General features: G+C 38.8%; 1 protein-coding gene across 1 annotated transcript in view; it reads right to left on the bottom strand.

Annotated features, from left to right (window-relative positions):
- The window catches only part of DDX10 (DEAD-box helicase 10), a 158,017-nt gene that overhangs the window by 115,613 nt on the left and 16,346 nt on the right, over positions 1 to 26,058 (bottom strand). Inside the window, exons 8-11 of the mRNA XM_034409664.3 lie at positions 24,059 to 24,221; positions 22,426 to 22,510; positions 13,076 to 13,177; positions 8,056 to 8,143 (exon numbers count right to left, since the gene is read on the bottom strand). Coding sequence (XP_034265555.2) covers positions 8,056 to 8,143; positions 13,076 to 13,177; positions 22,426 to 22,510; positions 24,059 to 24,221 — 438 coding nt within the window. The remainder of the gene's footprint in view (positions 1 to 8,055; positions 8,144 to 13,075; positions 13,178 to 22,425; positions 22,511 to 24,058; positions 24,222 to 26,058) is intronic.

The following is a 26,058-nucleotide window of genomic DNA, read 5'->3' as shown; positions in this document are numbered from 1 at the left end:
TTCCCCCCCCCAACAAGGCTGATATAACTGCTTCCTTTAAGCAATCGAGAAACATCCATCAGCCAAGAAGGCATTAATCACTTCTTATAATCACAGGACCAGTCTGACCTAGTCAATTTAACCCGCCAGGAACGATTTAGGTCAAGCAAACAGATTGTGGCCCTCACATCTGCACACATCTGCTTGTCAGATGAGATCTACAAGTTGAAAATAATCCATATAAATATACTTCCTTGTTGACTGTCTCCATGTTGGTGTCCAGGTTGAGATGAATCCAAGTGGCTTTGTTTACAACTATTGATTAATTTTTCCCCTGTAACAGCCAGCTTATAACCTACCATTATATCTGCTCCTGTTAGTTATTACTCCAGTATTTGCTTGCAGGCCATTCTCTTTTTCATCATTCCATTTCCATGACTCATTTCATCAATACTAAGCTATAATTTAATCAGATCAGAAATCTATGGCAGCATCTTCCTTCTTGTTGTTGTTGTTGTTCACAAACAGGGGATGCTCCTTAAGAGGCAGTCCTACAACCCCAAGGGAGCAATGTTTCCACACCTAGTGATCAAATAATCTCCCTCCAGACAGGCTCCACCTGAAATCTTTGGATCCTGCAAGTTTTAGCAGCCTTGATCTTGCAAAAGCAAGAGGAAGTGATTTGCAGCATTTCTTCCAAGGAGTGTTGGTATTGTTGCCCAGGCACATCAGGAAAAGTATCAAGTTTGGAAAGGTTGGGCTAAGACTGGACAATCCAACTCTATTCAGTCAAGAAAGTTATTGAATAATTCATTGGTATGAGCCTCATGTTTCACTTTTCATACTTTTCATTGTAATTTGGAAAGTAAAATGGAGGTGGGAAAGAAGCACATGTGTTGCCTTGAACTACTGGAAGAAATGTGTGATTAAGAATGGAGTAATAAATAGATTTTACGAGCAAGGCTGTAAATATGGATCCCCCCCCCCCCCAGCTTTCAGAGTTGTCATAAAATTTGGTATGTGTTGCAAACCAAGAGAAGTAATTGTAGGGCCTTTCAATGAACTGTGCCAAATTAAAAATCCCTAAATTCATTTCAGAGGCACTAAAAAATTATCTACAAAGGGGTCTGTTTTTAGTTTTGATGGCTTCCTTTAAAAATGCAAGTCCTGTGTGATTAGGTTTTATGGAATAATTGATCACATAGATGCTTTTCTTTTGTCACAAAGTTAATAATGAAAAACATAAAAAGGTTATAAACTAGAATAAGTAGAAATTACTGCAAACAACTCCAATAAGGGTCCAGGTAAAAAAGTAAAGGTAAAAGGTAGGTTCAAAATAACACTAGACAAAAAGTCAGATGAAAATCTGAAAACAAAATGTAGTAAGTTATCAAGAAAGAATGCAAAGCCTGGAATTCTATATGGGGAAAACAAAGTTCAGAATTAGGTAACACTGATTTAAGAATTTTAAAAACAAATATAGAATCTTCAGATATGTTCAACAAAGCGAAGAATCGGTATATCTGTTGATCAACGAACACTGCATAATTCTAACTAGTGTCAAAGAAAGGCAAAGCTATTCACCTATTTTGATTTACTCTCTTCCAACAAAACAAAAAAAAATCAGAAAAAATGTGAAGGGCAGAATGAAGAGCTTGAAGTTTGAGACTGATGGAAATATGACACAGGAATATCTGCTTAGTCTGAGTGAGTTTAAATCTTCAGACAAGATAAATTGCAGCCTTCGATATTGCAGAAACTAGCAGATTGATTGACCAATGATTTATATATTATCTGTGAGAAATCTTCAAGATATGAAGTGCCAGATTACTGAAGAAGAGGAAATTTTGTTTCTATCTTAAAAAAAAGGGAAAAATGAGGTTTTTAGAAACTATAGATCAGGGTTCCCAACTCCCGGGCTGCGTACCAGTACCAGTCCATGGTCTGTTAGGACCTGGGCCATGCAAGCAGCAGGCGAGCAAGTGAAGCTTCATGAGGACATGAGCAGGATCTAGATCAGGGGTCAGCAACCTGCGGCTCTGGAGCTGCATGTGGCTCTTTCACCCCTCTGCTGCGGCTCCTTGTCATTCAAAATATGTGTCACAACTGGCAATGTGTAACACCCACCGGCACGCAATTTATTGAGCTTTTCAATCCCCAGTAGGCCAACCATGGATAAATCCAAGAAAAGAACAGTTTCAGAAGAAAAACAGAATGTTTAATTCAACTACATATGCTAGTTTTGTGTCCGCTCAAGAAATAGTCAGGCACAGGAAGGGTTTTGTAGCTCCCGGTGTTTTCTTTTCTGTGGGAAATGGGTCCAAATGGCTCTTTGAGTGTTTAAGGTTGCAGACCCCTGATCTATATTGTGCATAAAACCATTCTTTCCCCCCCTTCCTTCCATTCCTCACTATACTGCCAGAGCGGAAGAAGTGTTCTTTCCCCGTCTCACACACGCACACCAGCAGTCGACCAAGAGTTAAAATAAACCAGCAGACAAGAATTTCCTTTGATAACAGAATTGGCAGCAACCCAGTGGCTGCTTGTCAAAAGTTTTTACTTACAAAGAGAGGTTTATCTCCTCCGTCCGAAACATCAAAGTAAGTCCACAAAAGCCAAAGAATAGTCAAGTCCAGTCCAAAAATCAATCCAAGCAGAGCATATAACAAAGTTCCAGAAATGCAGAATGACTTGCTAGCTTTCAGTTTTGTTCATCACAAGGCTTGACCACATCCCCTTTTATCCCCTGTGGGGTGTGGTCCAGTGACTCAGCTTAATCTCTGGCATGCCTCTTCCTCTGCTGCGCGCGCTTATCTCTGCGACGCTGTCAGGGATCCAGCCAAGACTCATCTCCATCGCTGTCCAACTGCAACTGCTCCGAAGTGCCTGGCCCCTGGCCTACCTCTTGGCCTTCGGAGGACACCTGAGGCATTGCCAGAGAGGAGGGTCCTGGAGAGGGAGGCCTTGCCAACTCCTCTCCTTCACTTTCGGAGTCTTCTCCCTCTGATAAGACAGGCTCGGGGGTCGGAGTCACAACAAGAAGCTTCTTGGATGAGAAGCAAAATGTCTTCAAAAGAAATAACAAGAAAATCCAGTTGCCTCCTGAAAAAGCACCTTTGGGACATCACAAGACCAGTTCAGTCTAGTGGTTAAGGCAATAGGCTAGAAACCATGAGACTGTGAGTTTTAGTTCCGCCTTAGCCATAAAAGCCAGCTGAGTGGCCTTGGACCAGTCACTCTCTCAGCCCAACACACTTCACAGGATTGTTGTTGTGAGGAAAACAGGAGTTTTCCTGTTGGTTATGTTTGCCACTTTTAGTTATGAAAATCAAAGACACAGGTTCAGAGTGAGAAGAATCTGGCTTGTTAATAGCACTTGCAAAAGAGATCTTAGAACGGCAGCTGTTTCCTTATTGCTACAAGTCACTGAATATGTTCAAGTATAGATTACATAGTCATTTTTTAAAAAATGCATTAAGTTGGATTCTTCAACTAAGTAAGGGATTCAGCGGCTAAATTTTCTACATTATTCTGCTTCATTTTATCTAGTAAAGTAGGTTTAGTTGAAAAAAGTAATTACACACATGAGGACCAAAACATGGTATAATTTCAGACTTTTTCAGGGATATTCAATATTCTATCTTCTACATCGCAATGATTTTCATTTTTACTCAAAGGTTTAACTCAAATTATTCTCCAAAGCATTTGAGGGCAGGACAAGAAGCAATGGATGGAAACTACCGTAATCAAAGAGAGAAGCAATCTAGAACTAAGAAGAAATTTCCCGACAGAATCAATGGAACAACTTAATCAGTGGAAATGGTATAGAGTTTCCTGCCTGAGCAAGGGGTTGGACTAAAAGACCTCCAAGGTGCCTTTCAACTCTGTTTTTCTAATTCTAATTGTAATTAATTTACAGAAAGACTTGAACTCTGTGACATTCTACATCGGAAGTACTCGTGAACTACAAAGTACTGGTTCTCAATCTATGGATATATAGTATGTTGCCAAATGAAGGTTTTTGCTACACCAAAAACAAATACAAACATCCAATAAGTGAACTGTACCATATTAATGTGAATCTTTTTTGAACTAATAACTAAGAGGAGGAAATCAAATTTGCTATATGATCCTCACTTGCAGCGCAAAAGTGAACCACACAAAAGTCACAGCAGATGGCAGTCCTAGGCTAGCTTTGATTGATCCTGAAAAAGTTAAATGGAATTTGTCGTGGTTAGATGGCGATCAGCAGGAAATTCCAGGATGATAAAGTAAACTAGAAAGCCAAAACAAACAAACAAACAAACAAACAACAAACCTGGAAAAAGACTTTTGCAAACCTCTTCCAAGAAAACAACATGAACATGTCCATGCAATCGTCAGGAGCCTAGTCTGATTCAAGGAAACCTGTTCATACCACAGCATGAGTTTCAGAAGGAAGAAATTAAAGGTCTTCTCCTTTCCCTAGACCAACCTTTGCTAGGCTAAAAGAATAAGGTAGAAGATGACATGAAATGTGCTTCTCTTCTGGAGGTTACAATACATTGCCAATCACAATTAATAGTACCAAGCTACAATGGGGCAACAGATGTCATCAAATAAAGTAGCTTTCTATATCTCTGTATGCATTAAGTCTCAAGTTTTGACAAGATATGCGAAGATATGAATATTTATTGGTAAAAGGTAGAGTGAGTGAAAAAAAGATGTCCTTTTCATTCGTAAATAATTTTATATAACTCAGGAAGGATGGTTTTTTTTTAAAAAAAAATCTTGTAACATACATTTTCCAAAACTTAAATCATTTTTTTCTAAGCTCCAGAGCTTGAGAAGACCAATTTTCTCTATATATAATCACCTCTGGACACCTACTGCATTTCCTTTTCAATCAGTTCATACATTCTTTTCAGGGAACAAAAATATTTTTTGCTTTTAATTTTAAAAATGTTGTATATGAAAACGTCCCTAGATATGTAAAAAAAAAAAAAAAGGTTCTTTTTATATAAGATATCCAATTCAACAGGAAATTCAGGTGGCCGACAGACTATTTACAGGGGTAACAATTATTTCAGCAGTACCAGCTCCTCTATAAAGTTTTTATGGGAACTAACAACCTAAGTTAAAAAGATTTGAATAAGCCGACTCAGCAACTCAATGACAAAAGCGCAATAGAAATAAGGAAGAGCAAGGGCACAAAGATATGCCAAAAATGACTAAAATAAAACTGGTTGCTGCTGTTGCTATATTGTGCAAAAATATAGAGTTCTATGCTACTTCCTCCCCTCTTCATGCATGAAGGTTTTGGGGAGGGGGAAGGCAATAGCTGGGGAATGCAATGCAGTCCTTCCCTTCATCATGAACCCGATCAGCCCTTCATCCTCACACTTATGCTCAAATTCAAGTTGAGAGCAACAGAACATCAGGTACTGCAGCAGAGCAGAAATAAGGTCTTCTTAGTGATCCCAATCATCTTCCAAGAAATGCATAGTTCATTTCCTGTCAGCCTTGTAAGGAAGATCCAACAGAAAACACAGCCGGATGAGCTAATTCTACTTCATAGTAAGGTTACATTAAGAGAATCAAACAAGTCTGAAAGTATCTCCCCCTGTCCCCTCTGCAGCTCAAGAAACTAGGGAAGGTCTCTTCTGAGCTGCTTACCTCACCCACAATCCTGCTGTAGGCTAAGTTGTGTTTCATTTGAGTATTCTCTTGGCTACATCTCTTTACCATTTCCAATTACCATTATACATCCTCAATCAAAACTACTTTTTTTTAAAAAAAAAACTCATTTATTTATTTTATATATTCAACTAGCTGGATACCTGTGCTCCGCTACGAAACTATGTGATCGGGCTTGATAAATTGACACTTACAGCTTGAAAATTAATGAATAGTTACAATTGGCCTCTCCTCTCCCTTTCTCTCATTAGGCTTGCCCCACAGAGGCCTCTCCTATCTTATCCCCTTCTCTCCCTCAGGCTGGCCCCACAAAAGCCTCTCCTCTCCCTCAGGCTGGCTCCACAGAAGCCTCTCTTATCCTCTCCCCTTCTCTCCCTCAGGCTATCTTATCCTATCTTATCCCCTTCTCTCCCTTTCAGGTGGGGAGTAGAATGTCTAAACTCCCAGCCCACAGGCTGGATGAGTGATGCACTGGCCACATCCACACCCAAGTGGCAGTTGGAACAGAGTTCTTTTCAGGTGGGGAGGGGGAATAGAACGTCTAGCTCCTTAGCATCAGAGCATGTTAATAATAATATAAGAAATACTAATGATCTGATGGTCATTTTGAAAAATCCTTTCTTAGCGAGCATCTAGAAGCCAAGAGGAACATACGTGCCAAATTTCAAGTTTGTAGGCTTTATGGTTCTGGAGATTTCGTGATGATGCGTGAGTGGTATTTCGCTTTTATAGATATATATATAGATAGATTTATTTGGCCAGCCATCTCAAACATTTGAAACTGGGAGGTAACAAAAAATAAAATCATCACAAACAATTATAAATAACAAATATAGAAGCTAAGGGGAAAAACTAACCAACACCATCAATAAAACCAATAAACCATCAATAAAACAAGATTCAAGTTCAATCCCACATTCTGGGCCCAAACACAGTAACAAGCCAGGTTTTTAAAGCTAGTAGAGTCTGACCAAGTCTATTCTTCAGGGAAACAATGCCCCAGACGATGTCCCTACAAGAAAAGGTTGTCCTCTGAGTACCTGCCAGGTGATATTCTCTAGCCTAGCAAATGAGACCCAGAGCATACCTTCCTGTTGGATCTCATACAATGGGTAGATACAACTGGAGAGAGACGGTCCCATGCCATGAATGTTATTTAAGCAACACATATTAGCAATTGCATTGTTGTTTTACTAATGGTTCATTACTGAGATTAAATATCACCCTATTTTTGTTTTTGTTTTAAATGCCTGCCATAATAATGTAACAGCTTGAGAGATCAGTTTAGAAAACAGATTTATACAATTTTAAATAAAAGAACACTAGGGTCAGCAGACAATTACTGTCTGGCAGACAGCCATCTGCCTCCCTGGCCAGTATGGAAAGAAGCAACTGTCTTGCTGTTGCTATGCTGGCAGTTCAATGAATTCTCAAGTATGATGTTACCGTAAGTCTATAGCACTAAGTTTCTGTAAAGCTAGTAGAGTCTAACCAAGTCTATTCTTCAGGGAAATGATGCCCCACACGATGCCCCTACAAGAAGATGTTGTCCTCTGAGTACCTGCCAGGTGATATTCTCTAGCGGCCAGGGTGGATTTGATTTAAATCGAGTTGATTTAAATCACAATTTAAATCATGATTTAAATCACTAGTAAAAGGGCTTGATTTAAATCAACTCAATTTAAATCATATTTTTTAAAGAGCAACTGTCATCTCTGCTACTCCTTTGACCCACTGTTGACTCACCGATAGTCCCAGTGTTGCAGAATATACAGCCTCATGCTACATAACTAAGCTCCATTTCATGCTGAATAAACTAAATTATTTATGTATCTTAAATAGAAAACTATCTTACGATAGATTTTTACTCCAAAAGTTTTTTATTAAAATAAATTCGATAAAAATCAAAAAAATCTGATTTAAATCAAAAAAATCTGATTTTTTTTTTGATTTTTTAAAAAAAATCATTGATTTTTATCCACCCTGCTAGCGGCCCTCCCATGCTCCGTTTTCGCTAGCAGAGGCACCACGGGCCAGTCCTTCGCTGTTTCCAGGGTGGCCCCGCGGACCAGATCTAAGCATCTCATGGATCGGATCTGGCCCATGGGCCTTGAGTTTGACACCCCTGTTATAAGCTGTCTGGAATCCCCAATGTGTGAGCTGGGCCACCATATAAATTTCCTTTAATAAATGATTTAATAAATGAACTGATTAATTTCAATTAATTAATTTCTAATACCTCTTTACTTTAGTCAAAGAACATAAGCATATCTTTTCAGATCTCCTATAACCCATAAAACCAAAAATCTTATTCAAGATTAATATTTCTTATATACCTAAAAAATGAAATTCTACAATCATGGCATTTACATATCAGTGGACTAGCCATTGTCCCCTTACCCGTTGGGCGCGTTCTTTCAAATCTTGATCCTGAGCCAATAAGGACTGCAGTTTCTTCTGGACGTCTAAAAGTTTCTCAGGATTGATTCTGGAAGATCAGAGAGTCATAGAGAACACAGGTAAACCACAGAAACATTCTCAAATCTTCTCTATAAGGCCTACAAAGACCTGTCATAGAAAAACTGCTTCTTCATCTGAGGAATACTTCTTCATCTCTCCTACCTATTATTTTAAAATGGAGAAAAACTACTGTGAATACACAGCTGAAATTGTATCAGGTCTGCAGACTGTTCTCTTAAAATTAATAATGGAAGCAACAAAAGCTGCAGCTCCAGCCTTTTACCCAGAAAACAATTTGAACTGGAAGAGAAAATCATTCTTCCAAGATAAAGTTACAGAATTAACATTATATATCTCCTTCTACTTATAAAAAGATAGAAAACTGAGCTCCTCTGAAGGAAAGAGATGAATATTTAGCAGCAATTTTTCATACTGAGCTTTTTCATAAGGCAACTTTTCTTTTAAGTGGTTAAAAATGTTTTCACTAGAATGTTTCCAAACCTGAGAAATCTCAACAGAACTCCCAAATTTACAAACACAACTGTGCACGCACAAATGCGAAGCGGTTCTCCATCAAAGAATCAGGTGATAAGTCAGTTCGACAACACGATGCCACAATATAGCCTTATAAATAATATTTGCTTCAACAGATTTTCTGGCTGGCAGGCCATTCCAGGTTAAACCTGCTTTTACCATGTCAGTGACCCAAAGCAAGGAGTCACTTACAAACAAAAAACTGGTTCTAGATTACTTCATAGAGTCTGTGCCAAAAGATATCTTCTCACACTATATGGGTCAAAAATAAACATAATCAATCATTGGAATGCCAACTCTTTATCTGTGTATAGAGCACCAAAGATTTCTAAGAAGGGGAACCAGCCACCTTATTTTGTTTTTTAATAGTACAAGTCGTCCTTGCCTTATGACCACAATTGAGCCCAAAATTTATGTTGCTAAGTGAGAAATTTGTTGTGAGTTTAGCCCCATTTTACAACTTTTTTTGCCATATTTGTTAAGTGAATCACTGCAGTGGTTTTAAATTAGTAACACGGTTGTTAAGTGAATCTGGCTTGCCCATTGACTTTGCTTTTCAGAAGGTCACAAAAGGGGATCACGTGACCCCGGGATATGGCAACTGTCATAAATATGAGTCAGTTATCAAGCATTTGAATGTAAATCACATCACCATGGAGATGTTGCAATGGTCATAAGTGTGAGAAATGGCCATAAGTCACTTTTTTCAGTGCCCTTGTAATTTCAAATGGTCACTAAACAAACTGTTGTAAGATGAGAACTACTTGTAATTACTTTGAGTAATTACAGCCTCCTTCTAAAAATCAAAATCCAATGCAACCAACAACTGATCACCAAGGCCGAGATGGACACATCAAGTTTTATAAAAGCCTTGCATCCAAACCAATTTATTTCACAAATCAAGATCAACAAATAAAATGTAACAGTAAGTTCTCCCTTACTGTATACAAGGAGGAGCCTGGTGGGGCAGCAGACTAAACTGCTGCTGTTAAAGTAGCACTTAGCTGCCAGCTGCCTGCAATTACTGCGAGTTCAATTCTCACCAGGCTCAAGGTTGACTCAGCCTTCCATCCTTTCAAAGGTAGGTAAATTGAGGACCCAGTTTGTGGGGGCAATAAGCTGACTTTGTATAAATATACAAAAGAATGAAGGCTATTGCTTAATGCATTGTAAGCTGCCCTGAGTCTCCGGAGAACGGTGGCATATAAATCGAACTAATAAATAAATAAATAAATAAATAAATAAATAAATAAATAAGAGCCTTGGTGGCGCAGCAGACTAAAGTGCTGTTAAATAGCACCAGCTGCCTGCAATTACTGCAAGTTCGAATCTCACCAGGCTCAAGGTTGACTCAGCCTTCCATCCTTTCTAAGGTAGGTAAAATGAGGACCCGGTTTGTGGGGGCAATAAGCTGACTTTGTATAAAATATATAAAAGTATGAAGGCTATTGCTTAGCGCATTGTAAGCCGCCCTGAGTCTCCGGAGAAGGGCGGCATATAAATCGAACCAATAAATAAATAAATAAATAAATAAATAAATAAATAAATAAATAAATAAATAAATAAATAAATAAATAAATAAATAAATAAATAAATAAATAAATAAATAAATAAAATTTCACGCCATCCTTCTATATTTTCATACATTAAGATGTAGATCTGGGGAGAAACCAGGGCCACAATAAATCCAACATGGCTAAAAGTTACTCAATTAAATATAGGAAATGACAATCGAATCCCAAGAACCGGCTAATCCAAGCTAAACTCAGAAGCTACGGTGCACAAAAATATTGAAAATGAGTCAACCAAGTGATGTACTAATTAGAGAAGTCAAGGCCATTTTTAGGTCTTATGGCTGAGTAGCGGTTGTCAAGAAAGACACGGGAAATAATAATGCCATTTTACTCAGCATTAGTGTGACCTGATTAAAATTTGCTAGAAATTTGGGGCACACGATGTCTCAGAAAATATTGGCAACTGGAAAAGATTTAAAGGAGGGACTGCAATGTAGAGACAGCAAGGCAAAGCTGTTTTTAAAAATTAGGTATGTTTAGCCTAGACAAGGAAACATTATTGACTGATGGATGCAGCAGCAGAGAAGATTTCAATATCTGTTTTAGCATTTGGAAAACCACTGAAAAGAAAGCAGTGACAGAAATTACTCATCTTACAGACGGGATAAGGAGCCTTCCTCTAAAACCATACAGAAAGAGATTAATATCTAGGTATTTGGACAACGGAATTAACTGACCACAGGTAGTCCTGGTCTTATGACCACAATTGAGCCAGAATTTGTGTTACTAAGTGAGACAGTTGTTAAGTGAATTTTGCACCATTTCACAATCTTTCTTGCTACAGTTGTTAAATGAATCACTGCAGTTGTTAAACTAATAACACGGTTGCTAAGTGAATCTGGCTTCCCCATTGATTTGACTTGTGAGAAGGTCGCAAAAGGTGATCACATGATCTGCAACCATGATAAATACATGCCAGTTGCAAAGTGTCTAAATTTTGATTACATGACTATGGGGATAGTGCAATGGTTGTAAGTGTGAAAAATAGTCATGTCACTTTTTGGGTGCCGTTATAACTTTGAATGGTCATTAAACGAACTGTGTAAGTCAAGGATTACCTGTGCAGAGAGTAGATCTCCTTATGGTTATTAAAATAAATACATCATATTAAAATAAAGAAGACAATATTGGTATTACACACTATCTGCTGGCGCAGGACACAAACAACAAAGCAAGGAAGTCTTAGCACTTTCCATTGGACAGTACATTTTATTGGACATTCAAGAAAACCCTTCTCTATATATTGTTTAAAAATCAGAAAACAGGTATTCTTCATATGCTGAATTCTGCAGCCCAACTTCAGTGTGCCTTCTTAAATATGGACCTGATACCTGCTGAATGTTTTCAAGAACCTTCAACCTAGAACTAAGGAGAAATTTCCTGACAGTTAGAACAATTAATCAGTGGAACAACTTGCCTCCAGAAGTTGTGAAGGCTCCAACACTGGAAGTTTTTAAGAGATTGGACAACCATTTGTCTGAAACGCTATAAGGGTTTCCTGCCTAAGCAGGGGCTTGGACTCAAAGGTCCCTTCTATTTCTCCTCTCCTCTCCTCTCCTCTCCTCTCCTCTCCTCTCCTCCTTTCCTCTCCACTCCTCTCCTCCCTTCCCTTCCCCCCACTAGCCCTTTTTATCATTTACAACCTTTGAAAAGAAGATGGCTTTAGCTAGACTTAGGGTACAATATTCTTATGTATTCAAACAATCTTGGATTATTATTTCTTCTGCAAAAATGAACATAGCAAGCTACAGCTCTGTTATTTAGATGACTTTTGAAATTCCTTTAAGAAGACAAAAAGGAGCCCTTTACAAGAATCTGCAAGCTTCACTGCACTCCCACTTTATCATCCATGATTTAAAGCACTGTAAACAGCATTATCAGAAGCGAACAGCTACTTCAGTGCAACATATGAACTAATTTTTCCTGCATATTGAGCTACTGGATATTAGATAGCAAATGGCAATTAGTTTTGTATGCATGAAAGAATAAAACTGATATCACTGGAAGCAAAGCAGGAGACTATTGGTGCTATCAACTGAGCTTTGGTTGGAGGAAAAAGGCTAAAATAGCATTAATGCTACAAATTTAACACTGCCCTATTTCAGATCAGCATTTTAATATAGCAATATAGGAACTGTGTACTACAGCCACTTTTGCCAAATGTTCACTGTTTCAAAGATTGGAGTATATTTGTTTTGAAAAGTATTGTATTTTAATAATAGATTTTAAAAGCATAGGTGGGTGTTTGGCAGGAGTTAATAGTGGCACTAGCCTTTTTTTTTCTCTCTCCAATTTTATTTCTTTGGCTAACGGTACAAATTTTGAAAAAGAAAAATACATTACTGATGTATTTTACCACACACCATCTACACCTTCCACACAGCATCCAAACCATCCCACATTTCGTGTAATTTTGCTACTGACAAAGAGTTCACTGTCTCAGCTCTGTCTTTCCTAAACAGATTAAATGTTGGCAGATCACATCATTTAGCCTGGAAGGAAAAAAAAGGTAAAATTGCTAACAGGAGGTGCAAAAACAGAAAGGTCAGATTGTATTTACAGACCTCCATTTCACCAAACATTTGAAATAATGGAAGAGCATTTCGTCTATTTGCTTTCCTAGGAAATAAGAAGATTTGAAATATAGGCAATATGTTTTGCTTATTTGTAAAAAAAAAAAATAAATGATGTGTTTGTTGCTAATGGATATTCTCATTATGTTCCGCATCATTTTTAAGTTTAAAAGAAAGTTTTAAAAATCTTATTTTACGAAGAAAAAAAACGACCTCATAGAAATCGCTTTCGGTTTCAAATGCATAACTAAGTTATGTACAAATTGGAAAAGAACTTACTTGATATGGCTGACAGGAACTTTCTTCTGGGACAGCTGCTGAATCATGCCATTTTCTTCTGAAGGAAGCAAAACGAGGAGAGCTTCACCACCTTCTTTGTACCTATGTAAAGGGGGGGAGAGCATTTTTTTCCTTCAAATCCAAGCTTTTCAGAAAGTAATTACAAGCGGTTCTCAATCTGTGACCACAACTGAGTCCAAAATTTCCCTTGCTAAGTGAGACAATCATTAAGTGAGTTTTACCTCATTTTAGGAACTTTCTTGCCATAGTTGTTAAGTGAATCACTGCAGTTGTTAAGTTAGTAACATGGTTGTTAGTGAATCTGGCTTCCTAGTTGATTTTGCTTGTCAGGAGGTCACAAAAGGTGATCACATGACCCTGGGGCACTGCAACCATCATAAATACATGCCAGTTGCTAAGCGTCTGAATTTGGATCACATGACCATGGGGATGATGCAACGGTTATAAGCGTGAAAACGATCATGAGTAATTTTTTCAGTGCTGTTGTAACTTCAAAAGGTCACTGAAGAAATGGTTGTAACTCAATGACCACCCTGTTCCCAGCATTCATGAAGAAAGGCATTAAAGGATGGATGGCAAATTCAGCTGACACCATTTTAATTTTGGATTTGTTTTGTTTTTAAAATTCTGCCTCTTCTTCTACACGTTAAATGAGTAGCACCAATACATGGGTCAGGACGTGGATTCACTTCCCTGTATTACAATCTCTGCACAAGAACTGGAGGTCGTCCATGACTTTGTGTACCTCAGCTCAACTATCTCTGACACTCTCTCTTTAGATACTGAGCTGAATAAACGTATTGGTAAAGCGGCCACCACATTTTCCAGACTTACAAAGCGAATATGGCTTAATAAGAAGCTGATGGAACATACAAAGATCCAGGTCTATAGAGCCTGCGTCCTGAGCACACTCTTGTACTGCAGTGAGTCTTGGACCCTTTACACACGGCAGGAGAGGAAGTTGAACACCTTTCATATGCACTGTCTCCGATGAATTCTTGGCATCACCTGGCAGGACAAAGTTCCAAATAGCACAGTCTTGGAACGTGCTGGAATTTCTAGCATGTATACACTATTGAAACAGTGACGTCTGGTTGGGGCATGTCGTGAGAATGGCTGATGGTTGGATTCCGAAAGATCTCCTGTATGGAGAATTAGTGCAAGGAAAGCGCCTTAGAGGGAGACCACAGCTGTGATATAAGGATATCTGCAAGAGGGACCTAAAGGCTCTGGGAATGGACATTAACAACTGGGAAAACTTGACCTCCGATCGTTCAGCTTGGAGGCTAAAGACACAGCATGGCCTTCTCCAATTCGAAGAGACACTTGTTCGGCAGGCTGAGGCAAAGAGGCAGTCCCGGAACCAGCAAAATCTGGGGGCTGGGCAGGGGACAGAATGTATCTGCCCTCAGTGTGGAAGGGATTGCCACTCTTGAATTGGCATTTTTAGTCACACTAGATGCTGTTTTAGGACCTCTTTCCAGAGCACGATACCATAGTCTCTTGAGACTGAAGGATGCCAATGTAATACATTTTGTTCATTTTCACCCACCTGAACTTACCATTACCAAGAATATGCTCTAACACCATTGGTCTGATTTTAAAGCATTTATACTAGAAATCAGTTTAGATCTCTGACAGGAATATCTGTGTCTCCCCATCAGCTGCTTTGCCGGAGGGAGAAAAAAGAGACCGTCTTGCCCAATTCTACCTCTAGTTCCAGCTCCAAATCTTAACCCCACTTATGAGTTCCCATTTCATAGCCCCTGAGAAAACATAGGGCATGACCGATGCCCATTGATGTAAACCAGAGGTGTCCAATCTTGGCAGCTGAAAGACTTAGGACTTCAACTCCCAGAATTCATGGCTGGCTCAGATTGAACATCCTTCTTTTAAATCGATCAAAAACCAAACCATTGTTCCTGCCAAACATGTCAGGCTTTGAAGGCAAGAACGAAGATTCCTATTCTGGTTATTAAAAGGATGCAACAATTCAAGACCTTGGGATCAAAAATCATGGTAAGTTATATGGTTTCTTTAGCAGAAGCAAAACAGAGCAATAAACTGCAATGTACCACTTATTTATAATACCAAGATCCTGGGTTATTGCAGACAGACAGACATAGTTGAGATGCCTTGTTAAAACTGGGGTTTTTTTCCAGAGGAAAAAAAATGAAAGAGGTACTAAATCATTCTTTTACTCTCCCTGAGCACTACCAAGGCCTAGAACAACATTCCTCTTTTCTCTGATCAACAAGGGATAGAGAATGTATCCTCACAGCAATTAAATTTGATATTTGGAAAGCAATGAACCCTATTGCTGTCACCCAACCATAGCGTCAATTGTTCTCTTACTCTTGTGAACAGCAAAAGCTTGCAAGGTTTTCTTTAGAAATGTACTACTTAATGACTATATTTGTGGTATATTCACAAACATATCTACTCAAACTCTAAGCCAAAAAGACAAGGAGCATTTTGTGGCACACAAAATTCAGAGGAACATAGTACATGATTCTCCACTCTACAAGCAAAGAACAGTAAATTTGGAATTTAAGGAATGAATGAAGATCCTCTGCTTCCTGCTCAAAATCTCTCAAAAGCTGTGCTTATTATTTTGTAATATGTAAAACATATTACATAAAAATCATTGGATAATAGTTCAATCCAATAAACAACAACCATGTGCTTCCAATAACTTAACAAAGATTGTTACATGAAAACTTAAACTAGGTTACTTTTATTTATTTAACCCAATGTAGAGGTTATTCTGTAGAGGTCCCATCCTAAGAATTAAGGAAGTTTCAACACCTTAAGCAATATTTCTCAAGCTTCTCAACTTTAAGATGTGCGAATCTCAACTTCCATCACGCTGGCTGGGGAATTCTGGGAGTTGAACTCCACAAAACTTAAAAGCTGCCAAGGTTGAGAGACACAGCTTTAATATTTGTTAGTCTCTCAGGCCACCACTATATTCATTATAGAAAGCTTATCCATTAATGTTCTAAAAGGCTTAATCAGTCTGAGTACTATCCTTGAATACATCTAACCATGGTCATGGAATCTTGCTGACTGTCAGATTTCCTTCCTTGTAGTGATGTCTGGAAAAAGTCCAAGAAACAAAAATAAATGTAAGTGCTTTGATTAATAGCCTTATTGAAAAAAAGCCTAAGAGAATTCCAAAGAGAACCGTACTTCAAATGACACACCATTATACAGGTAGTTGATTACTGCAAAGCTCATGGGTTACCTTCCCACATTTTCATTATCAAAAAAAACAGATTTTTTTTTTCTTGCAGTGAAAGGATGGTTTGCATCTATTCATTGTTTGGTAGCCAGTAGTCCTTTTTATCACTGTAAGAAAGAATGTATACACTCGATTTATACATTACTTGACTAGGTGGCTCAGTGGTTAAGACACTGAGCTTGTCGATCAGAAAGGTCAGAAGTTTGGCAGTTCGAATCCCTAATATAGATCTCCTGCGTGAGCAGGGGGTTGGACTAGATGACCTCCAAGGTTCCTTCCAACTCTGTTACTGTTACCTGTTACTTCTGATCACTCTCTGATTCTTTTGAAATTCAGAACACACCATTTTTAAAAAATTCTCATGCTATTCACTTCTACACCAACAACATATTTGTTGTTGTTGTTTAGGCACAATGGCTAACAAACAGCTGTTTCTTGCTAACCAAGCCAGGCATAATGGCTGAAGGCAGCATCCCAGTTTAATCTCCTTGGAAGAAACCAGAGACTAAAACTGAAACAAATTATGACTTCATTCTCTAATTGCTTCTGGGTTCGAAACCAGGTTTAGTTATGCTGAGCTAAATTTTCTAGTTATACTTCAGCAAACAAAGCTTGCATCAGTTGCAAGACAGGCACTGAGACTTAGTTAATATGTGTAAAGCATTTAAAGTACGTTGTCATTTGTTGGCAAAAAAATCAAAAAAAAACATGAAAGTGACTTTCCTAAAACGAAAACCAACTGCTGTCCTCTAGTGGCCCTGTATTTTGTTTTATATCAAATTTGATCAAAACAATCCTCATGGAAAAAAATTCGTAACCAGATGGCTATAAATATTTCTGCATGAAGACACTATAGTTCTACTATGCTGGTACTGTAATCTATGTTATCAAATGGGCCTTCCATGAGACAAAGCTTATGATCTCTTTGGCAACCCCAATCACGTTCTTCTCAAAAAGTATCTGGACATAAGATATTGCCTAATTTAACTTCATATTTTACTCCTATTTGATCAAACAAAATTATTCCACAACAACTGAAGCTAGGAAATAAAAAAATTTTCATGTCAGTGTCTAGTTTAGGTCAAGTGAAAGTTAAACCAAGCACTTGCCAAAAATTAATTTTCCATTTTGTTTGGATTGGTTTTTCTAATACAGTTCTTCTTAAGCAAAAGTAGGCCGACTGGTGCCCCTGGGCTCCAGTGTATCTATTAATCTTGCGATGCAAGGTTGCATACTCCATTTGGTTTTAACTTTTTCCTGATTTCTCTTAATTAAAATAATTAAGGGAAATGGGCAGAGTGGGGAATTCTTCTAGAGCCCATAGGGTTATTAGAAAACAACAATGGTAGATGGTGGAACCTCGGTGTTTCAGCTGAAAATGTTATCAATCTGTTGGAGTGATGAAAAGCAATCTAAGGGGTGGACAGAGTACTCTCATTACTTGCCTTCTAATAAATGGTTGCATCATTACCCACTTTGTACCCATAATTTCTATTTTAAGTTTCAAATTTGAATTCTATTTGAAATTCTTTCAAATTTCCCAATATGCCCACTGTCCAAAAATATTGGATTTCTTTGAGCTCATGAGCCAAAACATGCTAAACACTGTTAGAAATCCAGTGGGTTCTTTTACTATTAGCTCAGTATTTAATTAATTACATTAATTAGCTCAATATTTATTTAATTAAACTTAGTTGTATCTGGAAGACAAATTGTTAACCACCACCGACCTCTCTAGTCCCTCAAAATGTTAATTTTAAAAAAATCAGATAGAACAAAGAAATGACAGCATTATGGAAAATATTCATCGGGGGGGTGTACCAGTTTAATGTAGGATCTGAAAGTATACCATATTTAAACTCTACAGTTTAGAGAAAACTGGGGGAGAAGCATGTGTATATTTCCCTAGACTTGGATCAATTCTTAAAGTGTTAAATGATGTACTTATTTTCTTGCTTCTTTCACTGTTTCCATCTGAAGTACTCAAATAATCTGACCAGTTGCCCAACAAAGATTCTGCAGCTGCCAGAGATTCTGACACTTGGTAGAGGGTGAAGAGATGGAGGATTTGATGACTGAAGAAAGAGGTGCTAAGAAAAAGCCTTCTCTCTTGCCTCTCAGCTCCTATACTAGGAGGATTCCACCGTCTGTATGCAGGAGGCGGCAAGTGACGGCAAGGCAAGATATCCGGGCAGGAACGTGGGCTGCATACTCTGTCTACCTCCGTTCCCACTGGAATGACAGCCCTGACGATGTGGGCTGACATGTAGAAGACATTCCTGAAATTGGCTAGCTCTAGCCAATAACCGGATGAGCTCCCGTTACTTGTCCCAGCTTCTGCCAACCTATCAGTTCAAAAGCACGTAAAAAATACAAGTAGAAAAATAGGGATCACCTTTGGTGGGAAGGTAACAGCGTTCCATGCGCCTTTGGCATCGAGTAATGCCGGCCACATGACCACAGAGACGTCTTCAGACAGCGCTGGCTCTTCGGCTTTGAAACGGAGATGAGCACCGCCCCCTAGAGTCAGGAATGACTAGCACATATGTGCGAGGGAAACCTTTACCTTTTAGCCAATAAACAACATTCAGACATGGGGGCTGAAAGGAGGAGGTGGAACTGCTCCTCATTCTGTCATTGTGTTCCCAGAGAAAGAAATTTTAATTGCCACTGAAACCAAGTAACAGACAGAAATGTCCTCCTTTCCTTTCACTCTGAATTAGACCAAATCAGGTATTGTCAGAGGGTAGGAGGAAGGACATAAACTTTCCAGATGAATATACTGTTTTTCTCTAAATTATAGTGTTTATTTTTGTAGTGCTTTTAGGTCGATAATTTGTACGTTTCCAATAGATACAGTGGCCTTATCTTAACCAAATTATACATAGAATTCTACACTGACAATTCCAAATGGAGCTTTTCAGAGCCTATCTTGTTTCCCTCCCTGACTCATGCAATGCTTCTCGGTATTTCCACTTCCAGGATTGTTTCTAGCCTAGGAGGGAGAATGGAAAGAGGGAAAAATAACTCATTCCTGAGCTTCTTGAATTCTGCATCTTTGTAAGGCTATCTTCACTAACATTCTCTGAAAGCTTCAATCCTTTCTACCAGTCATTTTACTCAGCAAATCTCTGCCTTGATCCTTCTGGGTCTTCAACTGGAAATTTCTCCTCTGGTAAGGTAAAGGTTAAGGTTCCCCTTACACATATGTGCTAGTCGTTCCTGACTCTAGGAGGTGGTGCTCATCTCCGGTTCAAAGCCGAAGAGCCAACGCTGTCTGAAGACATCTCCGTGGTCACATGGCCGTCATGACTAAATGCCAAAGGTGCAAGGAACACTGTTACCTTCCCACCAAAGGTGGTCCCTATTTTTCTACTTGCATTTTTTACGTGCTTTTGAACTGCTAGGTTGACAGAAGCTGGGACAAGTAATGGGAGCTCACCCCATTACGCAGCACTAGGGATTCGAACTGCTGAACTGACGACCTTTCGATCGACAAGCTCAGTGTCTTAGACACTGAGCCACCGCATCCCTCTATTTTTCTCCTCCACCTGTACCATAATATAGATGTGTCATTTAAAAACAGCTCCAGGAATGTCCAGATGTTTAAATCAGGAATTAAGCTACTCAGTCTTTAGTGTCACTCTGTCCAATTCTGGTATGTAAAAGACAAAATTTAACCTTGACACCATCAAAGCAACTCATCTTGCCACGGATGAAAAGGGGAATAAAATGGGGAGAAGGATGTTACAGGAATTAAGCTGAGAAGCAAAGTTTTCCACGACAATATGGCAAGTAATGTCCACAAGCAACAGTCACCAAGTTTCAAGAGTAGAAAGCAAAAGGCAAAAAGAACATCACACTATGGGAAGAAGAGGGAAAAAAAGAAGTGGTGGAATTAAATTAAACTGCGTTTCAATGTTAACAGCAAGCAATCAACTGTTTTAGTGGCTCCAACCTAGTGTGAGATAAAAATATTTATCTTGCCTTCAGGAATATGGGTTTTCAGCTGAATTCAAGCTTAAGCACCTCATCAAGCCATGCCAAGTTGACAATTTGGGAACTACTGCTGAGTTTTTGTTAGAAAGCCTGAGAGAAACCTCCATTTTATTATCAAATTGGCCAAATTCTCTTCAAGGCAGTTTAATTTTTTTTTTGTATTTATTATAGTGCATAATACATTATATAATGCCTTATAAATATGTATAGTGAAACACAGTGGTACCCGAGAGAAAACATGGTTTTAAAATAATGTGTAGTAAGGGAGGAGATATAAATCTATAACCTGCCCAGGCAGAATTTTTGAGTAGGTGAGAAAACAAAAACAAATGTAATGTGTCAGAAGATAGACAAGATTTCCCAAGTGAACTTTAATAATCTCTTCTTGGAAAATACAAAAAAAAAAAAAATGTCAGGGCATATCTGCACTGTCCAGAGCCAAAATAATAAAATCTTAATTGCTGTAGTATGCAAGTTTTGGTGTATTTGGGTCTTTTCCCGTGTAAGATTGAGAGTATCTGAATAACCAAAGACCTACATACAAACACCCACGAAAACCTCAGAAAACATATATGTGTGTGTGTGTGTGTGTGCGCGCGCGTGTGCGCGTTTTCTGAGGTTTTCGCGGGTGTTTGTATGTAGGTCTTTGGTTATTCGGGTTTTCTCCCGTGTAAAATTGGAAGTGTCTTGGCGACGTTTCGACGAAGTCTCATTCGTCATCTTCAGGCTGGTGTTTTCGGCTTCGTGCTTCTAGGAGCAATGTGTGGTCGCAGCTGTTTCTTCCTTTTAACTGCCAGTGGGGGTATGAACTGATTGGGTGGGAGCTTGACTGTGTTCTGATTGGGTGGAGGTGTGTTCTGATTGGTTGGGGGTTTGGCTGTGCTCTCCACCCAATCAGAACGCAGTCAAGCTCCCACTCAATCAGTTCACATCCCCGCTGGCAGTTAAAAGGAAGAAACAGCTGCGACCACACATTGCTCCTAGAAGCCCGAAGCGATTTCAGCAACATGAACCAAAGAAGGCTTATATTATGCTTCTTCCATAAAATTTGCGAAAACCAATGTTAAATAATGAACAAAATTCATTTGCAGAACACATACCAAGAAAATACACAACTCAGTGTCCAAATATTATTCCAACCTTACTGAAGTTAAGCACGTTTAAAGATCTCAACGGAAAATTCAGAGCTTTGTATAGGAACAATATATGCAGCAAATAAATATTTTACAATCCACAGCAAATATATTCCTACTGCTTCTCAGACACTGTACTCAAACTGTGTCCTAGTCATATGGACATATCTATTTTTCTGTCATGATTAATATAAGTCAGGCTATGAGAGTCCTGAGACTTCGAAACTGAATTGTGTTGGGTTTTCATATAATTAAATATTTCTCTGATAAGCTGTTTCCCTCCTAAATTTAACCAAGGAAGGAAAAGAATCCAAACTTCACACTGAAGAAAAGCATTCATTAGACTAATATTAAAGGTATTAATTTACAAGGAATCACAGTCACCTAGCATAATGGCTAAATACCAGGGAGCAGGGAAAAGAAATGTGACATTTAAACTACGTCTTCTTTCTTTATTTCTTTGTTTTTCTTGCTTTCTTTTTGTTTACTTAATCAATCTATCACATTTAATTTGCTGCCCATTTTCAGACGACTCTTAAACTTAAAAGTACCAATCACACTCTTCCTTACTTTTTTTCAGTGTTGGTCATCTTGGCTATTAAACAAAGTACACGTATCCAGTCACAAACTATCATAATAACATAATCTAACGCATGTTGTTCAAACTTGGCCATTTTTAAGATGCATGGACTTCAGCTCTCAGAATTCTTCAGGGAGCATTTTGAAAAACACCGATCCAATGTAACAACAGGGCTAACCTTAATATTTTCTTAGACCTATGAATAGTTTTAACATTGAAAAGCTTTCTTCAATATATTCTAGATATCGGGACTACAGTGTCCACAACTATTAGCTAACTTGGCTGGCTAATTCTGGAAGATGGAGAGGACAACAGAATCAGAGGACATCAAATTAGGGAAAGCCACTCCATACAACATAAAAACTCTATATACCTGGCTGTTCTCCCAACTCTGTGAATATATGTATTTGCATCTTCTGGACAGTCAACCTGAATGACCCAGTTCACAGCAGGGAAGTCTGTAAAAAAAACCCATTTGAAATCCAGTCACATACAACACTTTCCATGTTGGCAGTATAATTTCATATGAATTTTGCACTCCAGCTCTATTTTACTGGCACTGTGTTGAAAGAGACTGCTCACAAAGTACAATTAATCACATATTCTAGCTACATGTATCTGTCAGATGGAACTAAAATTAATAGAAGCTTCATTTCCTAAATAATGAAAGGGATCATAATTTTAAACTTGGTATGGAGAGAGAAATCATTTGCATTTTACAAATTGAAAAGTAGAACTGGCCATTTATGATTTTAAACCAGAAGTTTGCAATGCATGTATACCTCAGAAATAATCCAATTTGTATTTCGGCTAACTTTTTAATACAAATAAATTTCTATTACAGTATTTCTCTTTTAAGGTTTTGCCTAATCTCTGTTCTTCTACTTCTACTTATTTCCTTTCCTATTATGCTCTCCTCCCCTGCCCCCATCTCTCTCTATACGATAGTTATGCTGGAAGCTGCTGAACTAAGATAATGGCCCATTAAACTGAAGACCAGCAATTTTATAAAACCCCACTTTATATCAATCAGATCTTTTACATTCAAAATGCAAGGCACAAGTATACATTGGAACAGATACAGCTTAAAGGAAGTGCTGAACCAGAAAAGGAAAATTTAATTGAAGATTCCCTTATCGATACTTGATCTCTAGCCCCAGATATCAAAGGCTTTGTACATATCTTATTTGAATGCCAATTATTTGCCCCAACAAGGACCCAGTATTTAGAATCTTTACTTGACGAAAGTGCCTGTTAGAATCTCAACAACGGGGTGTCAATAAATATATAGCCAGCCAGCAGAATTACCAAGTTTATAATGAAAGCTATTCAGCTGAGAGCTCATTATATAGAACAGAGTGAGGTCACATGTGCAATAAAGGTGATGCACTTATCTGAATTTCTTTGCTCCATACTTTTATGCCTACTTTATCCTTCTGTTAGTTTACACTCTCTTGTCTCTTGATATGATCAATAAACTAATTAACTATACTTAATAGTTGATCACTAGGTAAATCTGATCATCCTGACCAGAGATGATAGAAACTGAAGTCCACTGTCACCTGGGGATGCAAGATTGGAAAAATCAACAAGTACAAATCCTAAACTTGTAGAAATGTGGACAAGGTGCTATCTGAATTAGGGAACACATGGTTCTGTTCTTTCCTAGTTCCTCATCTTCCTCCTCTTGCTGGGCTGGCCTCCTGGATTCTGACCTGGATCTTAACTTAGGAGGGAATTAGACTAGTCTCATTCCTGAGATACAACAGGACTTGAAGCAATGGGGACATGACTGTGGAGGAAGCAGCAGAAGAGGACACAGGCAATGAAAGGATAAAGACTAGCATCCCAGGTCTGCTGCTGGAGAACATGAGTTCTCCACTCAATCTTAGCCAGCTGGATCTTGGTCTCTTCCTTAAATGATTAATTTAATAAATGATTTTCAAGAACTGGGCCAAATCGATTAGATAACTCCCCTGGATATGAAGGAATGCAAAACTGTTTACCTAGTCCACGAGCTGCAAGATCCGTAGCAAAAAGAACTGCCGATTTCTTGCGCAAAAAATCACGGTAAACTTCCATTCTTTTCATCTGCTGCTGTTTCCCATGAAGAGCCAGTATAGGGAGACCCGGACGAAGGCGACAAAAGACTCTAAACAAATACTGAACCTAGAAACCAATAATCATTTTAATACTAAATTCTATCAGCAAAACTAGTTGACAGGACATATGTATTACATTGTAGGCCAGCACTGCCTAACCCAGGGGTGTCAAACTCGCGTCATCACGGCGGCGTCATATGACATATCACAACTTTTTTCCCCCTTCACTAAACCGGGCGCGGGCGTGGCTAGCGCGTGACGCGTCTGGCCCGTGGGAAACGAGTTTGACAGCCCTGGCCTAGCCAGTCTTGGCTGAAGTAGAAAAGCTAAACAGGATCAGACCTGGTTAACAATATCACGGAAGAAAAAACCCAGGGTGGTAAACTAGATTGGGATGTTAAGAGATATCCCAAAAGACGATATATAATTCAACGCTTAGGAAGAAGCAGCTTTCTCTACTCTTTAGTACTAGTTTCAAACAGGTAGAAGAGCCACTTCTGTTACCTCAGCTAGCTAGACACAGGGATACAAAGGTTTGCAAATGGAAAAGGCCAGAGATCTGCAAAATGGAAAAAAATCAGAGGAAAAGGCATGCTAAGGTTTCGTGTCTCCTAGGGGAAAAAAACAGAAAAATATCCTTTCCTCCTGGAGCTTTCATATCATTTTTATCATGCAGCAATTTTCAGAAAATTACCATGGGAGTTAAAACCAAACCACTATGTTTCCTAAAAGCGAATGCTATGAAAAACCCAGGAGCCTGATTAGAATTTACAATTCTGAAATCTCACGAAGTCTCATTTAATTCAGCTGATCTGTTTCTGCCCCTGAACATGCCTTCTTTCACCAATTTCACAGCAATTTGCAGGGTAATCAATTGCCAGGCCTCGTCACCATAATCTTTTCAGTTAGTGACAGATTTATAGCTACACCCAACAGAGTTGATGCGGTTTTAAACTCCATGATATCTCAAAAAAGATAGGAGTTATTCCCAAAATAAAAACCTTTTTATAAATAAACCCCACCCTTTGATCTAAAGGCATCTCATTTTTAAGCCAAGTGCTTATTTAAAGCTACACTTACAAGGCACCTAATTAGGAAAAACACCTTCCTTTTCTTTCATAGAATAAAATGCTTGGATCACAATGTTTACTATTATGTGTTTGGTCGATTTATAAACCAAGCATGCACTTCATTGAATACAACACAAAGATATCTGAAGAAGTCCAGTTGGAGTATTTCCCTCTACCTACACCCCAAATTTCTCTTTGCTTGGATACTTAACTGCTAACTTCTATAAAGGGAGTTTATAGCTGCTATAACTCCCTTTAGAGTAGTATAAAGAAGTATATATATATATAGCAATTGCTATTTATCAACTGCTAACTTCTATAAAGTTAGCAGTTGATAAATAACTGCTATTGATAAATAACATGATTGTGTTATAGTGCTGACAGTGCTCTCCAGCCTCAGGATTCAGCAAAACAATTTATGTGCTTTCATCTGCTTTGTGTCAGCCCCGGACCGCCAGACCAGCCGGGGCCACCAGAAGGGCAGGGAAAGAGCAGACACGCACGCCACCCAAGAGACCCACAGATCGCTTCGCTCTGTCATCCACGGGCTGCTGCCTGGCTAGGGCCCCAGACTTTGACTGGCTGCCCGTTCCTGCATCCACAGAGCTGCCGCCTGACTAGCAGAACCCTGGCTTTACCCGGCTCATTGAGAAACAGCTGTTCATCGGATTGGGAAAACAGCTGATTGTCAGAGCATGGGTGGCAGCAAGAAGCCGGGCAGGATTAGCCAGGATGGGAGGCTAGGGGCGTGGCCAGACTACGGAGGCTGTCTAAGCAGTCAATGGGAGGGACGGGGTATACACACAGGAGAGGTGGGGCACAATATAAGGGGTG

Source organism: Pantherophis guttatus, chromosome 5 (genome assembly GCF_059756535.1).
Source record: "Pantherophis guttatus breed Tessera chromosome 5, ASM5975653v1, whole genome shotgun sequence".
Classification (NCBI taxonomy): domain Eukaryota; kingdom Metazoa; phylum Chordata; class Lepidosauria; order Squamata; family Colubridae; genus Pantherophis; species Pantherophis guttatus.
This window is presented reverse-complemented; position numbering and strand designations above follow the sequence as displayed.